The sequence below is a fragment of the Xylocopa sonorina genome, chromosome 7, assembly GCF_050948175.1.
Source record: "Xylocopa sonorina isolate GNS202 chromosome 7, iyXylSono1_principal, whole genome shotgun sequence".
NCBI lineage: Eukaryota > Metazoa > Arthropoda > Insecta > Hymenoptera > Apidae > Xylocopa > Xylocopa sonorina.
In genome coordinates, this window is record NC_135199.1 from 1957704 (window position 1) to 1975925 (window position 18222).

The 18222-nt window shown below is 36.0% G+C and overlaps 1 protein-coding gene across 1 annotated transcript; it reads right to left on the minus strand.

The window, feature by feature from the left end:
• Window positions 1–1480: 1480 nt before the first annotated feature.
• On the minus strand, window positions 1481–16926 carry Dsb (scavenger receptor class B member debris buster). The gene is made up of 9 exons (XM_076898128.1): window positions 16675–16926; window positions 4794–4881; window positions 3853–4013; window positions 3290–3428; window positions 2941–3144; window positions 2712–2856; window positions 2352–2606; window positions 2151–2269; window positions 1481–2026 (listed from the first exon to the last, which is right to left on the minus strand). The coding sequence occupies exons 1-9, from the start codon at window positions 16857–16859 to the stop codon at window positions 1595–1597; spliced, it is 1728 nt and encodes a 575-aa protein (XP_076754243.1). The 5' UTR covers window positions 16860–16926; the 3' UTR covers window positions 1481–1594.
• Window positions 16927–18222: the final 1296 nt, after the last annotated feature.

Sequence of the window (18222 nt, forward strand, 5' to 3'; positions counted from 1 at the left end):
AAAATTAATAATAGCAAACAGATCAGATTCTCATCATTTTTTTAAGATAACACATTGTCTAAAATAACGTTTAACATTATTAAACTATTCGCTCATCGCTAATATTAACGTGCGAAGTGAGCATACAAGAAAAACATTTCTCATACTGAACATTAACTTGCTCACGTTTGAACAAACACCTTTGACCCTAATACAGGCATGGCGCGTAGTACATACGGCCCGCGTAATGAATTTATGTGGCCCGCGAACAATTTTTCAACATTAGTATTTAACTTCTAGTAATTAATCGAACGAATTCTCGATACTTTTATATATTTTAAAAAAGACTCCGTTACGAAGAATGAAAACTTTTATACTCATCTGTACACGATATGATCTGTTTGATGTTCAATTTTAATATTTCGTTCGGCCCGTGAAAATATATCTTTTTTCCAATTCGAAAAAACAAAATTATTCTCCGCACAACCCAAATAATATGTAGGATTCAAAATTCGAGTAAATAGATTTTATTAATTACCATTATCAGTTACACAAATACAGATGTATTATTCGATACGCTTTTCACGTGTAATATTTCGTTTCTACATACCACCGAAGAAATTTCCATAATATCCAAAATTGTATTTCTTTCCACGACTTTATAAACAACCTTTATATATCCTAAAACGTTAAAAAAGAAGTTAAATATCGTATCATATTAACTAATTAATGCTCTGATTTAATATTTAACAGAATCGTAAAATAGTTTCAAGTCTCACTCGAATTCAAATGCTTTGCGTGGAAATGACTGAACAAATGAAAACGAAGAAGAAAGAAACTTGAAATGACAGGTTTGTATTGCCAGAGTGCTTGCATTCAAATAACTTGACCGAAGCGAACGAGGTTTTAGCGATTGCTCGCACTTAACACTTAACCGGAACTACTAGCATTTCACTAGATTTTAACCATGCACGAAGTGAGCTAACAATTAATTTATATACAACGTACGCTAGTTTACAGTTAAACAAATTTATGGAGCGCGACTCTGCGCTCTTTCTTCTTTGACAGTTTCGTTACTCGTTTATATTCGCCCAAGCACGATCCGTGCCGTACTGCAATGCAACCGCGCGATATAAATGTAATAAAAGGATCAGGAATCACAGATAGAGAAAAAAGAAGAATGTAAGGAAAGTAAAAACAAGTGATCGTTGATTGTCCGTCGAGTGCGTGCTATTGCAGTCGACGTCGTGGATCGACGTTCTCTTCGGGTTATTGTAAGGAAAACTTTGGTGTACAGTATCAAACAGATTAAAAACACTATACGGATTATCCCACGTTGAATGGATTACTTTTACACTCGTTTTTCTTGAGATTTCGTATACATTATATACGTATACTGTATTTTCATACAGTTACAGCATACATCGTTACAACATATTTCAATTTGAAGAAAAATCAAGGCGTCGAGTAGAAAAGTAATCAATCTTTCATAGAATGGCTCTAGGTGAATAGACACCGGGCGAGGTGAATATTGTCATGCGTGTGACGCATCGCGTACGCACGCGGTTATACGTAATTTGGGTAAAACTATGGAACAAAAAATTCGTCCTATTACCTACACGCGTATCCTCAATGGATCCTTGTCCTGATCGTCATTGAGCAAGATGTACAATTCCCTTGGATTCAATAACTTTTGCTGTCCATTCACTAACAACGTCGAACCCGTTCTAATTTTTCGTTTGCCTAAATCGACCGCCTCGTGCGTGAACACGACGTTTCTGTAGACCTTCACCAGAACCAAGGATATGATCGTGATACCGACTAGAATTAATCCGTACGAGGTACAAGGTGCCGCAACGTCGCTGAACGTCGTTGCTAAGTAGATCCACCTGCGGATCGAAGGTGTCAGCTCCTCGATTCCCTCCTCGATCCACATGATGGGAAACACGATGTCTGGAAAATTCGAAACGATAGCAATTTGCGGTTGACGCTCGACCTTCAAGTTCATCTGTACGCGGACCAGTCCTTCTAACGGCACACCGAGTTTCTGCGAAGCGAATAAGTGATGCTGTTCAATTTAGCGGTAGAGAATTTAGCTCACTAATTTATTCCGTTATGTACTTATGCATACTGTGCTTAAATATAAATCGATATTTAAACAAATCGCATACCGGTTGAATCTTGAAATACGTTCCATGAACGGCCGGGTTCGGTTTCAGTCCGTGGACCGCATCCAGTAAACTAGGATCTGCTTTGTAGAAATGAGGAAAGGAAATATAGACTGGCGCGCCTGAAACGATAATGAAATAACGAGTTTATAGTTTATTATTATACAGTCTTGTCAGCGATTTCGCATGGTAATTAGTACTTACTGTACTGGCATGGGCTGATATTTTGTAATCCGTTCGCGGGGCAAGTGGAAATGTCGTCCGAACAAAAACACTCGTTTTCCGGTGCTGTCTCGTTCGGACGTCCGAAAATATCATCGGGTGGGGTGTACAAGTCTGCTTTAATTCCGGATTTTTCAGTCGGGCCACGGTATTTTAGTGGCATGGTGCGGCATAGATCTTTGTCCCAGACGTGGACAATGTCGGCACCAGTTTGATCCCGAGGTGGAAAGAATGATCCTGCACAGATCAAGCAATCGACGGAAATATTATCTGTTGTTAAATATTTAACATAGAACCGTTAAAAATAATAGGTATACTATTTCGAAAATCGATGATATTGACCTTCCGAAGCTCGAATAGAGTTGCAAGGTGCGCTTGGCCAATATTGCAAACGATCTAATCCATTTATCCGGTTAATCAATCCAAACTCTTTCATATCTGTATGTCCCGTGAATATAGTAGATACTTCGTTTATTGTACCATTCCTCTGTAATTATCATTCACTTTTTGCACTGTTTACAAGGATTTTTGTATAATTTTTGGTAATTGTTGGACGACAGTTCTTACTTACCCCAAGCAGAAGTCCCATTTGACTCATGGGACGTCTCGTTTTTGGGAAGAATCGATGCGCGATGCTAACCAATGGGTCGTCGTATCCGAAAACGAGTTGTTCGGCGGTTACAGGAACAAACGGGGTCATTTGCATTCCGCTTAGAAACATGGATAATCCTAAGGTAATAAATCGAGGTAGGCTCTTGCTTTGCGTAGATAGCGTCTGGAAAATGAATTATTTCTATTTTCTATCACAATTGTATTTCGTACCAAAAAGAAAAAAAATGTATAACGTATTGATAAGAAGATATTCATCGTTCGATACGTGGTATTAGTTCAAGTTCTAGCATGGTAAAAAGTCTACTAACTAGTAATGGAATGTTCGGTACTATTACTTTGAGGTTCTTGTCTTTCGATAGCTCTGGCACAAAGTTTAATATTTTCTTGTGTTGGTAACTAACGGTACCGTTGTTATGAAAAACGATATTTACTTTTTCCATATCTTCCCTGTAAAATAAACGAAATTTACTTATATTAGTAGAAATATCTAAATTATTCAACTTAGTCAACTTATTCAAAGGACATTGTAACAACAAAACCGCTTAACAGCATTTTCCATAAGGAAGTGTAGCATGTTTGTAATTGGAGGAATGTACATATATTGGGAACATACGTTTCGAAATATCTCAAAATATTTTCGTTCATCGTATTAAATGCAAAGTCCATTATAAGCAGGAAGCAGAAAATTGTTGATTGACTGAAAATATTTGAAGTGTTTTTTTCGTGACTTCTCTTATATTTTTCATTCGATGTTACCTGGTAGTAAAAGTGAATCTTTATTTCTCGTACTCAATTTAATTGTAAAATTGATTAATTTTTGGAGAGCTAAAAAGAAAAAAAATATATATATATATGTATTTGTGATACTTACCTATATACAAATGGACCAACTTCTTGCAATTTGGGTTTTTCATTATATTGCAAGAAATTTTCTGCGTTAGTTACGTTGAATATGTACACTTTTGTCAATCGAACTACGCCTGGTTTTTGCCAGTATTGGAAAGCAATGGAACCGTTCCATAATCGTAATTGCTGAAGAAAGAATGTAAACGTTACACAGGCGTCACAATATAAGAATATAGCATAGTCGCAATATAATTTGCTGCAGATCAAACGTACAATTAAGTAGTCGCATAATTGTAATTTTATTCCACGATGGATATTTTCTTATACATATTTACGATTGTTACTGCAAACTGAACGTAATTCGAGTTATGAAATTAGTAAAAAATGCAATGTCACGTGTTTTTCAATACCATAATGTTTTATATATATAATCCAAGGTTAATAAAAAATGAATCGAGTGATCGAAATAATGAAAGTCGATATGCTAAAGTGATAAGTGATAAGTGATAAGAGAAATTTACTTTACAATCCAATGATTATAATGGAGAGTCAATATTGTAAGTGAAACGTGCAAAATGTGTAACTCGTTCTGCGAGAAAGTGCAAGGCCGGCCACAGAAATAGCTTCCGCTTTTTGTTAATTCACGACTTATGAACATTCGATACTAGAAACAAAAAAAAATGGCTATCGTTTAAACGGTCGATTGGGGATATTGTTTGTTAGGAGTGACATCTACAATGTAAATTAATAATTAATAATGACTCGGCATTCGCTTGTACTCTCTTCGAAACTAGCTAACGACGGTTTGCCATAATGCTATTTTCCTTTGCTATAATCTTAATGTTTATTGCTAGTTGTAATTAGTGTGTATAAAGAATTAAACTTATATTACTCGACATTATTAAGTAACGATTTTAATTGTACCTTTGCTTGTTACAAATAGTGGGAGAACGTTATTGTACATACCTTCAATATAATATAATCCACCCAAGGTATACTGCTTAAGATAATACCGATGACAAGCGTCAGAATTCCTATAACAATTGCTGACAGTCTGCCTGTCAAACGAGAAAAGACTAGGTCAATTATACATTTTATCGAAACAATAATCGACATCAGAAAAGAGAAACCACTAAATTTTGTTTATTTAAGAAATATCAAGGAATCAAGAAAGTAAGGCTGTGCGCGTTAAAGCTGCCATGTCAATGACACAACGGCCTCTGAATCATCGAAAGGCACACAGATACATTAAACTGATATTACATGTTATTATTACGACACCCAGGTAATTGTGATATAATTCGCGCGTTTTCAAAATATTACGTTACGCCATTCGAATAAAAGTTAAATAATTATTTAGCCATACATTACGAAGAAATGCTTTCAAGAGATACCTCGTGGCGATAAAATTTAAATATATACGTTTCAAGAATGTGAGCAACACGTGCAAACTTTCGTAAGACATATTACATCCGTCCTTTCGTATGTTCAAATAAATAATGTCACGTATTTTTGTATTTTCTACGATTGCCCGATAAAGCACACTAATGTTACCAGTAATATTAGCGCATCTTGTCTAAGTGATATTAAATTCAATATTATCTACGATAGTACTGTTGCTACCTTTTTCAACGCCGGATGTGATACATTGTGAAACAACTGGTTGGTACTACGAAAAAAGGTTTGCTTAACAAGGGCGTGAAGTGGTCGGTGTACTAGTAACTTAACCTTGATGATCATACTTTCCCTAATGAGTTATAACTTTCCAGAAATCGTCTTTGGTCACCTTTAATATACGAGTCTTTACCCTTCACATTCTCCGATGCTTTTTCTCGATTTGTTTAAATCCGCTACGTGGGATGAACCATTAATAACAACGATCAAACTTCGATTATACCGTCCAATGAAAAATGATAATAATATAAATACAATTATTTGGATATTGATAATCGCGTTATTAATGATTCGTTTCAAAATTCAAGGGCTCAGGTTCGGTGTCGCCGATCAACTTTTTAAGTGTGTTTCGAGTGTATGCGTTGCTTTTCCCTTTCCAGCGGAGAAAAGAAAGAAGCCTAAACCCACTAGAAGTCAACGTTACGTTAATACAAAAGATAAAAGTAGAGGCACTTTCAGTTAATGCCAGAATGAAAGGTTACTATACACGAGGGTACGAATACATCTTCCTGTATTACTTTGAAATCAATACCAAATCAATTACCAACAAGAAAGTAGGATATTATATCCTGTTAGAAAAGTAGGATAGTACCTAAGATGAAAGTATACATGCGACGAGGATCATCGATGCAATTTCATTGACCACACTTAAACTTATTCGTTCGTAATTTTAAAACTAGTGTTCACATTTGGAATATTTCTATTTTTTAATCTTATCGTTCTTAATTTAAATTTTACGGTGGGACTATTTACAATTAAGCGATCCTTAATACGATCGAAAATTTTAAAATGATTATCAGATTACAAGAGTGTATCGTTGTCGCGTTTAAATGTCTAATGGTTAACTATGTAGGTGCTAAGATAAATTCTTACTATGCAGTGGGTAATAAGGACGTGATTAATTATACTCTGATTTTCGTCTCGAGAATGTATGCGTATATATTTTTAGCTACACGTTCTAAATATAGACTGTACATCTGTAATTGCAGAATCTACAGATTTTTTGGCAAAATCTATAGAGTATTCGGTAACATTGGTTTCGACTGAAGATATCGAATGTTCCGCGTTCTTCGATTCGATTCGATTTGATTTCGGAGAATTTCACTCCATTTCAAGGACGGGCAGCATAATTCTACGAAAATATTTCGTGATCCAAGATACGATACATTTTTTAGCCCATTTTTTGTAGTTCTTTTTAATTTGTCCTTTTCCTTGGCTATCGTCTCTCTTTGCTTGTCTCTATATTAATAACCTCGAATCTCTTAATATCCAGTTTTAGTGATAAATATGTTAATCCGGACATTCTGTCGCGTGTAAACTGACAGAATGCATTAAGAATATTTTATACATATAATTTCAATTTTTTTTTTCAACTTCCTCAATCGTGTGTTTTAAGAAATCAAATAAACGAAAATCTACTTCGCGTATGTATACCGGTAAGTAGATTTGTTAAAATATTTTTTGCTTTTTACGCATTTCCTGTTGGTTCTTGTGTTTACAGCTTAATCAAGTTTTTCGACAAACTACAAGATGGACAAGTTTCATAGATCGATATACTTTTAACGACGTGCGGGAAATTGAATGTCGCAAACCGTGACCCGCACGTTCGTTTACTCTGAGTGTCTGTTGTACGAAAGAAATGTCCAGGTAGACGTAAAACTGTGGGAAAGTTGTACGATTGGTTGGAAAAAGTTGGTGAAATGTTAGCTAAAGATACTTGTCAGCTTAAGTGTCACTCCGATGTTTAAAAAATTTAAATGAAAATAATATATACCATACTACCTATAGAAGAATGCAAAGTACCCTGCCGCTCGAAACTGTGCAGTACATAGCCCTCGATAACCATGAGCGGTGTAAATTACCAAACCCGCTGCTTGATCCTACGATTTCTCCTTTCTTGGATGCTACTGTTGCTGGTGCTGTTCAAGTTCGCTTTTATCGCGTGTCCTCTAAAACACGAGAACTTGTTGATTGAAATATTTATTCGATCAACTATTGTCGCACGCGTTTCCTTCAAGTCTTCGCTACTTGTCACTACTGTTTGCAAATTGAAAACTTAATTTCCATTTGAGAGTCGAGGGAAAAAAGGACATGAGTGTTCAGTGTTTGTTATCTTTAAGAATACGAGAAAAAAAGTTTTATGTACTATTTTATGTACTTCTACTGTAGTTATCCTTTCTTCTAGTGGGTTGAATGAAGAAAGCTAATTGCAAGAGATTCGTATTAGCACCCTTCATCAAATTTTGATAAAATTCTAATTCTAGTATCTAATAAATCGTAGAATTACAATAAATAAGTTAATCATCGATGAACGAAGCACTGTAAGCATACAAGTGGTTTATCCTTGAAACACCTGCCTCCTGTCGCTGTTGGGTTCTTTTTGCAATTTCATAATAATAACGATAATATACAGTTCGAACGCATTTCATAATAAATCGGTTGTATACACCTGTGACAGCAGTATGTTGATAGTGCGATTTCAAGCTGTGGGGTTGGAGCGTGCTATATTTGCAGTCATCTTCGAAAGTGTTCGTGGATACAAACAGTAGAATACAGTATTTCGTCAGATTTCGATGATATTTGTATTATACTAACTTATCGATTTTTCATAGGCTAGCGAACATAAATGATCTTTTACTCACATTTGTTATTTGCGTTACTCATTTCTTAGTTTTTAACGCTTATATTTTTTATATCTCTCTGTAACTCGCAGATCGTCCACGGCAATACAACTCAATATTCGCATTGTCGCCAAACTACTGCAAACTGGTGCAAAAAATCTTTCACAACAATATCGTTTATCGTTTGCAGACTGTTGTTAAGATCCAACAACTTGTTATTTTATATTTCCAAACTATTTCCGTTTATTTTATTACTTAGGAGGATATGAATATTTTATTTAAATTAGTGATTCAGTGGGACTTTACGAAGGTACGATACATAGTCGACCGTCCACGATTTAGATGAAGGTGGTACGAAGAAATGAAAGATAGTCGCGTTGCCGACTTTGAAAATGACACTTAAGTCGAATATGATCGCGGTGCTTTGCAAAAATTGCCTTCCCGTCAAGGATGGCTGAACGGAAGCTACGTCCCGCAATCATTTCTTGCACGCTACAAGAGCAACGATCTCTCGGGAATGAAATTTACGGTTCACACATATTTTTCAAATATTTTCCCTTCCTATCGGTCAACTCGTGTGTATTTACATGCCTCGCTCTAATCAAAATGCTTCTCTCAATGTCGACTAATTACTTGAAACTGACAAATCTCACGCAAAATTACCGATTCATCGAACCTTTACACGGTATCATTCAATATTGAAAACAACCTGCTTGTATTTGCATTCGCGTTGATAAAAGTGAATGTTCTTTAATTAAACGTATGCAAGGAATTACATATTTATAAGGTGCAGAAAAAGTGAAGATAAAAAAGCAGAAGTAAAGAAAAATTAAGCATAACTGTGGGAAAAAAACAAATCGCTGATGTTTCAAACATGTCAGTTGTGACACTCCGTAAATGCAAATGACTTAGAAAGGGATAATAGGTATATACTTTGGTGATTGATGTGAATGTTCGAATTAGATATGTGGTATACACGGTGTAGCCTAAGTGCTCTAAGACTAGGCTCTAAGACTCGCGTAACATTCAAAACTAATATTGTATAAGCTTGTATAAAAAAAATTAGTATCTCGATATTTTATTTGTAAGTGGATTCAGCGTCCAGTTAAATCTACCATATTTATAATAGCTGAATCGTTTTACGTTATAAATTCCTCCAGAGCAAATATTTGCCTAACAAACGGAATTTTCACATTTTCACATTTAACATACCTTAAAAAAGTTGTTTTTTAATAAAGCACGTAGCGGTATATAAAATATTTATTTGCTTAGAAGGGTTTATATGGATATGGTTCAAGCTGAAACGCCTATGTGGCGTCATTAGTGTCATTGGTAATGGAAAATATTGCATCTGAAATCATTTTGCGACATATCGTATAAGACTAATCTGTTCGAGTAATAAGTTATTCTTATGTAACGATCGATTGTTTTTCTTCATAGCCGTTCATATAAATTACATTACGCAGTTTATGCAAGTTTATCGTACGTCTTTGTCTTTTGACCGTACCGTCACGCTAATTTGTCCTTAATTATTTCACGTTATCAATATATTTGACGTCAGAACGTCACATTACCTTCCGATAGTTATCGATGTGGTAAATAAAGGTGCCATTGCCTTCGATAAAAATGAAATTTTTACCTTATACATACCTTGTACTACCAAACCCGTATTGGATAAATATTGTGAAATTAATTATACAAAGAACAAGAATAACGTGTAAGAAACATAATTAATTCGAATAATAATTCAAATATCCTGCTTTCAATCATCCGGTGGAATTGAAACTGATTTTTTTAGGGAAGTTTCATAAGGTTTTGAAAGAAATGAAAAAAGATGTAATTATCGCGTAGTCAGAAGACTGTGAATGCAGATTCGTGCAACGATCAAGGTCTCTAGTTATTTGCTTTGCTTTGCTTTGCGTTGAATATTGCTCCAATAGTAACAACCCAGGTCGTTATTATGAAAATATGTGAAAGGTTTCACAGCTGACACACGGTGTGATAATCAAAAAAGTTTTGTTTTCAGTTACCTCTTTATCTGTTAAAATCTTTGACGAATTCGGTTCAATTCCGGACTGTTGGCACACTTTTTATTATCGATATCTACATCGATCTCGGAAGAAAGTTTACTGTTAAGACCATAACTGGAAGTAGGTGCAATTATAAATGGGTTATAGGATGCATCTAAATTTTGTTCCATTTCTCACGTGATTAACCCAAGATGAAGAAATAACAGCTATTCAGTGTACATATTGACAGAATCCCTGAACGATGTTTCATGTCTATCATTTGCTTGCCAGCGTATAGAACAATTATACGAGCGTTTCCACAAATTAAACGCATCTCTAAACGAGTCTACGGAAGTGCATTATTTAGATGAACGTGCAAGTTCATCTAAGTTTGAATAGTAATCACGCTGTCGTGACACTTCGACATTTTTATTGTCAACTTGAACAACTTGGTAGCTGTATGAAAAGAAAAAAGGAACAAATGTTGATCCTTCAAGCGTGAGACTTTCTGTTAACCTAGGTAGAAGTACAGTCGTATAGTCTAGCTCTGACAATTTTATAGATATGCTAATATGGGCAGGAGAAAAAGTACGACCTTGTTACTATTATAATAACGGACAGTCGTTAACTTGGTTTTAACGAAACACGAGTACGTTCGAAATTTCTCAACCCAAGTTCTGAATAATTAACAGTGATATGTGGTGTTTTTCAGATCGTCGACCCATTTTTAATGGTAAGAAACAGTTATGTTATCCTCTGTGCTCGGTTCACGTACCGATTCTCGTTTAAAGCGTAAGCAGTTTACCGCAAAAGATTGAGAAATCAACGGGCGTAGAAAGTGTAGAAGCTTTCAAAAGAAGTAATAACCGACGTACGCGAGGAATTCTTACATGTACGTACTGCTGCTCGTATTTCACATCATATACCAGTTACGCACTGCGTCGAATTCTTCAACGTTTCCTATGCCGTAAATTCAACCTACTTTAATGATAATAATAGGAGATGGATTAATTAATTGATGGAATATTATTATAAAATGTAGCTGACACGAATATTTGCATACGAACGGGTCACTAAACATAAGTATACATAAATATTGTTATTTCTTTTTTTTTTCGTTTACCTCGTAATATTTGCTATTTTATTTTAAGCTCGCGAATGAATCATGCGATATTTCGTATTTTTTTCCTTTTTGCTTTGACGAGTATAATAAAAATAGCACGCGATGGTGTGTACAACATTTACGTGACAAGGTATCATTTTTAAAATTGAAACCTGTTAAACAACTACTACGATGGCTTTCTCAGTGTCAATTCAACGGAATTTTATTTCCTCTTTAAACGGACGGAGAGTTCAATTTCGACCTTTGACGTTTCCCTTTCCCGGATGTCTTAATCGTTAACATTTTCACTTCCCTTCGATATAAAAAGCTTTTTCACTTATTCAGAGAGTAAAAATGATTAATTGGCTACACCTATACGTCGTAGTATATTGATACAGTAAATTTGAATGAACCTAGTCTGATTTCATGTACGTTATTTACGTTATATATATCACGACATCGCTAATTAATATACATACATATGAATAGTACTTCAAAAATCTGTTACTGTTTAATACTAGGTAAAATATCAGGACCAAGTAATTAACTGTCTTTTGTTGTTAGTGGTTATCCCACTAATATTCTATCTGTGCGTCTCGTACAGACGTTTACAATTGTTGATAATCGGCGTTAAAAAATTACCAGGGCGTTAATTCATTAATTAATCGGTAGGCCATCGACGTTGGACGTTACATGTAACGGTGTTATCTCATCGGTGTGGTTACTTAATGACCATTGAAATACGTAATATAGAAGACGTGGCGAAGCTGGTCGGTCGGACCAAAAATGTCTGCGTTACACTGGACCGTGGGTTCTTCCAGAGTTTCTCCGAACGACCGGGAGTGAAAGTAATCTCAAAATTGTCTGAGATGCGAGCATGCCTGCGTGTCCCCTTTGCGGACGGATAATGTAACAGCGGACTTAAGGCTGTCGCCCACTCGAGAACGCGGCACAATACAGCAAACGGCCATGATATTAGTCCACCATTGACCTCTCCTCTATACGCGCGTGTGGCGTACATGTATTGTAGTCGTCCCGGTTGTTTTGCAACGACTGTAGAACGAGTCAGTCGATTTGAAAATGGCTTTATTTGTTCTACGCAAACATATTAAACATTTTTCAATGATCAATAGTACTCTGTCTCTGTACAAATGAGTATACTGGTCCAGTGTAGCAGCATAGTATCGCGAGACTTCTTCGCGTAGTTGACACCTTTCGACAACATTGACATTCTTTACCATGAATCCATTTACCGATGCGGCAACTTTTAATTTAACAATTAATTCAACGAAACTGAAGGAAAAAATGGTACTACTCTCCTCGGAAAGATCGATCAAGTATGTGTATTCTGATACACTCATTAAAGTTAACGCGACGATTTTGTACCGATATCATTTGTTTTTTGGTATAGTATAGCAGAGTACCATACGCGCGTTAAATACCGCAACTGGACGACAGCCTTTACGCTCAACGAACGATCGTTAATTGCGTCTGCCCTTTTCTGGCAGCTGACTAAGATTTAGCTGTGAAATCGTTATAAGCTTATTTTCGCGGCACTGATCCCTCGAACAATCCATCGTCGCCCAGAGTGTATTCCTTTGCCTGTCTGCAATTTGTTCCATTCAACTTGTAAGCTATTCACGTTTCCGAATCGATATCGGTTAAACGTTTCGTGCACTGTTCCTTCGACAAAACGTTTGCAGTATCGTTTTCGCGGTTGAACTTCTTTGGTAGCTGTGATTTGTGGTTTTAATGTGGTTTAACAATTTAATTTCATTATGATTACAACAAGGATTTCTATTAATTTTCATATGTTTAGATTCGAAGTAGAAACTACAGATTTCAATTGATGGTAATTCAATAAGCAGAAATTACAACTGCATTCGCTCGAATTTGTTGTTATTTCGTCTATCGCTAAGAGCGGTTTCCAAGCTGAATACGCAATCGAAACCTTTCTTCTTTATAATTAAAATAAAAGAAAAGGAAAGCGTACAATCACCCATCGAAAAGATGCTCGACTCGACTTCGAGCCTAAGTGCTACGGCATCGCGATACTATCGTCAGAAAACCGGCACTGTGAAATCGTTCTAAGCTTCAGTGGACAGATAATAAAACTAGTGGAAAGATAACAATAGAAAAGAACAATGTGCAATCGAATAGCTAGGGAGAAAGTGGATATGAATTAGGCATGTAGAATGTTACACTCGATACATCGGATTAGAGATTCTGTTTAAAGCGAGAGGCTGGAGAATGTAATAAAAAAATGATTCTCTTAATCGATAAGAGTAACGATAATGCAATATACTATAGGGTAATAAATCAAGTTTTCGGCAAACAAGGAAAGACAACCTATATGCCTTGAATACATTTTTTTTTTATATGTATAAGTCAGGGAAGATACAGGCCGCATCGATGACCTCCTTACTCGTTGGCTTCATTTCTAATAAGTTCAAATTTATTTCAATTACATATAAAATGTATAAGCGGCGTTAATTATAAATAAATAGCGATTAAACGCTAGCCAAGTGAGTAATAATTGACTTTTATAAAATGAGCATAAATACGGAAGCCATACGTAGAAATAAATGATTAACTCATCTTCGCAGCTGTTAAGTAAGATTAGAAAACATATTGCAATGAATCTGATAGGGGAACTATTAATGGCCTTATCTGTAGTCTACCCTGTTCGCTGAAAAGTAAATTGTTTACATGTAAAGTATTCACTTCTGTTTGCGATGTGGTGATTGCTTTATGACCAATCAGTTATAGAAAATACAATAATTTCCATTAAAATTTATAAAATAACTTTATAGACATTGGAAAGTTCGTCTTAATTCACAAGCGCTGTTATTTTTTACGTTCAAATTTATAATTGCTTTTTTTAACACACATTTATTTTGTTTAAAACGAAATATGAGAAATGATATTCAAGATATGGAGAAATAACCGATTTAAATTGGACGGTACAGGCGCAGCCACTTTTCTCAACTGGTATGAAAAGTGTGTTTTCTCTTAATGGTTCGGACTAGATAATTTACCTTGCCACTTTTAAAGAAACTTCGCTCGTCGTACGCGTTAAACACTTAGACTTGTTTAGTAAGTCAAGATCGTTGGTACGCGGTGCATGATCGTTGAATAACATATTTTGAAATAACCAGAAATAAAATGATCTTCTGAGTATACTATTATTAAGAAAAAAAATGAAACTACTTAATGTCTTTACGGAAACGAATACGGTATACGATTAGCACAGAAAATAGCGTAGCGATTTGATACTTTCCATAATTAAAAACTCATTTTGAGGACTATTGCGAAATTAGATTGTGCTAAGAAAGAAACAGGCAGAAGAGAAAGAGAAAAAGTGCAACTAAAACGTTCAACCGTGTACCAAAAACTACCCCCAATTACCCAACTACCATATAACCGGTAGAACCGCAAAACCAGCTTTTCATTTCACAAGCATCCAAGAGCATCGATCAAAGAAAAGAGTTACTCTCCGGTATCAAAGTGAAGGATGATGGAAAAAAAACTGATCCTGAACGAAAGGCGAGATTCCTAAAGAGACATTGCTCCAATGCGAGAGCGAAGTCGCGCGGAATGTTGCAATGCGAGCGAGGTTCGGCATCCATTTGGCTACGATTTGCGTTTCTTCTTTTGGTTAGACGGGACGCACGCCTACCGCGTGGCTATCGCGCGGCAAGGGTGTCAAGGAGTAACGTCCAATAGCTGGAGGTTAGGGTGCAGTAGGCTAGTGGAACAGGTGATAGAGAGAACAGGTTGCCCCACTATCCTCTGCCACGCATCATTCCGATTATGTTCGACTATCGTTAGCACACTTAGCTGTGTAGTTGTGAACGACAGCCCCACCGGTTCCTGCACGATCACGATCGCTACCCGTTCTCTTTAGAACTTTTCAGCCGAACCGGGAGAAACTCGAATCACTACGGCCAATAGAACTGGTATGGAAAGTTTGTTGAAAAAGTAGAAAGCATCACGGTGAACTTGGAGGAACCATTTCGATCGAACTATTCATCCATCTGCTTCGACTTTTTCAAAAACAAGTGTAGATCTTTATAATTGCAATGTTAAATTGTCTCTACATATTTCTCTAAATACGTGGAAAGTTTCTATCCATTGTTATCCATTTTGTATCCATCATCGATCTGTTCTATTTAATTGCATACCTTTAGAACTTCAAATAGACTACGTTTGTATTCCCATTGTCATTTAATTACACGGTATCATTTCTTGATACTCTAAATACAGTTGAAACTTCTCGATAGTAGCGTTACGCAGTAAATTTGATCGGTGAATAAACACTTGACGTAAAATCGTGCAGCAAACGCATTCCTCGTAACGGAGAAAACAAGAACTTCTTATGATAATTCAAGTTTCTCCGCAAGAGCTAAGAATTTCTTCCTGTTTCAAAGGTGGAAACAGGAAAGCACTATGAACTGCTGCCATACATCACCAAGGGAAGGACAACTTTCGATAATAGTTTCCTTTGGAATTTCCATTACGAGATTTCTCACTTCTGCACTTTTGCTTTTTAACGTCTACGGAGACGTCTCCAGCTAATTTTTATCAAAATTTTTACTTAAGAAAAAATCACGCGAAAGTCAAAAATGATTTAAAATAATCATATTAAATTTGTTACAAGGTTGTGATGGAATATGTGATGTACTTTTAAACTGAGGCTTCGAGGATATCGTCGATATCACTTTGACCTACCTTTTACCAACGTAACATGTGGTATATATCCTTTGATTCTTAAATTACGAAATTGCATTACGTAATGTGTTCAGTTGACTAGAATTATTTAACGAGTGCTAGTTCATATTCTATTGATTTGTACAATATTTTACGTCACTTGTAGTAAAATAAATTGGACAACATAAAGTCACTTGAAACGGATATTTCTTGCATTAATAATTATGAAATTTGGAGAAATTTCAAAAAATATTAACTCGCATATTGTGGAAAAATAGATAGCTTTGATAATTTACTGAACGAAGGATATCTAACGAAGGAAATTCTGCAAGAAGTTTATGATAATTACAATGGAAATCACGTGGAAAATGTTACTTTAAGTTTTTAATTCATAATTGTGGAATATTCAGGGCGTAATCTTTACTAGTTTGCGGTACATTCGTGTATCACGTTCCAAATGGTACAACTATTAATTAATCAAGACTCTTTCGATATCTGGAAAATGAACCATAAACTGTTGTTCAAATTATTTAAATAATAATTTTCGGTACATCAATTAGACATTATTGACGAAATGAAAACTGCTCCAAGCATAGTCAAATAGATCGATATCTCATAAATCGTTCTGGCAACATTATCCCCGTCGATTAAATTCTCATGTAGATCTGAACGATTCATCTCGCGGAATTCGAGATGTAACGAAAAGGTGTGGTAAATCGTGGAGTGGTAACTTACCGTGTCTAAGTTTCCCATTTTCGGAAATAAGGAACGATAGGGGTCTCGGGACCTTCTCCGTGCACAAGCTCTCGTGCTGGCTTGTCTTTACGCCGAAGAGAGCGTTTCTTCCCACCTTCATATACTCCTTGCCCATTTTCTTTGGCGAGCTGATCCCGCACAAAGACCCTATGAACTTCATCTTGAATCGTTGCACAATATGAATCACAGAATGCTCTTCGAATCCTCCCTTCAACCCTTTCGTTCACCTTGTATCCACCCACGTAAACCGTGTTTCCACCTTGAGGTGGTTCGATACTGAACCCTATGTATATGTATACGCCCTGTTAGAATTCAACGTATTAACGTCGTTGTTCGGCTCTATAACACTGTTAACAGTCGGGGCAATTAAATTAATTTAGACAATTCTATGCTCTTTTTATCGTGAATTGCACGGTAGAAATCTTGTTGTGTCATAGTTAATCTACGACGTGTTACGTTTCGAAGACATTGTCTCACGTCACTTCTCCGAGCATTGTTTCAAGGGATGCGCGTGGTCTGTTCCTCTTTTTTTTCTACTTAAATCGACTCCTAACTTCTTAATTTGCTCCCTTAACCTCTCTACCTCTCACGGCTTGTTAGCAAGCGGAGTTTTACGATTGTTTACATTCGATTATGAGGATGCCCCCAGTGATGTTGATCGGTCGTTTTCTGAAACAAAAATTTAAGTTGACGTTCGTTAATGTCGATCTCGTAACATGTAAAACTGAATGTCACGTTCGTATCTCGATGAAACGAGAGACTATCGCTAAGGTATCGTGTATGTGCCCTTAGGAATCATGCAACTTTTGTTTGAAACACTTTTTTACGAGTTATTCACGTCGTCGCGTTGTGAGACTCAGCCCCTATAGCCTCGGTATCTTCAAAGAAAAATTCAAATTTTAAGTAAACCACATCCTATTATAGATAGGTAGATATACTACGCTGTCTTTATTAGCTGCGTTGCAAAAAGATTATGCGATCGTTAAACTGTTAACCGCAGTGTTTCAAACACCCACAATCGTATAGCTATTCCGAATAGCAGTACTTCTATCCGATATACGAGGAACGTTTATTTTAAGGAAAAGTTATTTGTCTTTAATACATTGCACAACTATATTTGGCCTCTCTATGGGTTTTCCCTTGATTATGTCATCATTACTGTCATTCATCCAATGAACAGTCATCTCCTGTGAGCGTGTAAGCAGATATATGTATACATGGCGATGCAATCGCTGCAGAACTTGAATTTGTAATTTACTAAAAACAACTCATTGAAATTTATGCACGGTCGAAATAAAAACAGCATCCTTCGCCGTGTTTGAATGGAGTGATATGCGAAGTAAGAAATGCGAGTAGATGAACTGAATCGCTGTAAAACTTGATGGCAGGTGACGAAACTGAATGAACGCTATTTATGGCGGAGTATAATGATAGATTTAAGAGTAAAAATAAACAGAGTACTAAACACGTAACAAGCAATTCTCTTTCAAGGAACTACGGTCACTTTTGACTTTCTGCTAAAT

Bases quoted from the DNA above. Each gene is read 5' to 3' on its own strand.
- Dsb (XM_076898128.1), bottom strand. From the start codon at position 16,859: ATGAAGTTCATAGGGTCTTTGTGCGGGATCAGCTCGCCAAAGAAAATG. The intron at 3,429-3,852 runs GTAAGTATCACA...TTTATTTTACAG, and splicing joins GTTGGTCCATTTGTATATAG to GGAAGATATGGAAAAAGTAA. The intron at 3,145-3,289 runs GTTAGTAGACTT...TTCATTTTCCAG, and splicing joins TACCGAACATTCCATTACTA to ACGCTATCTACGCAAAGCAA.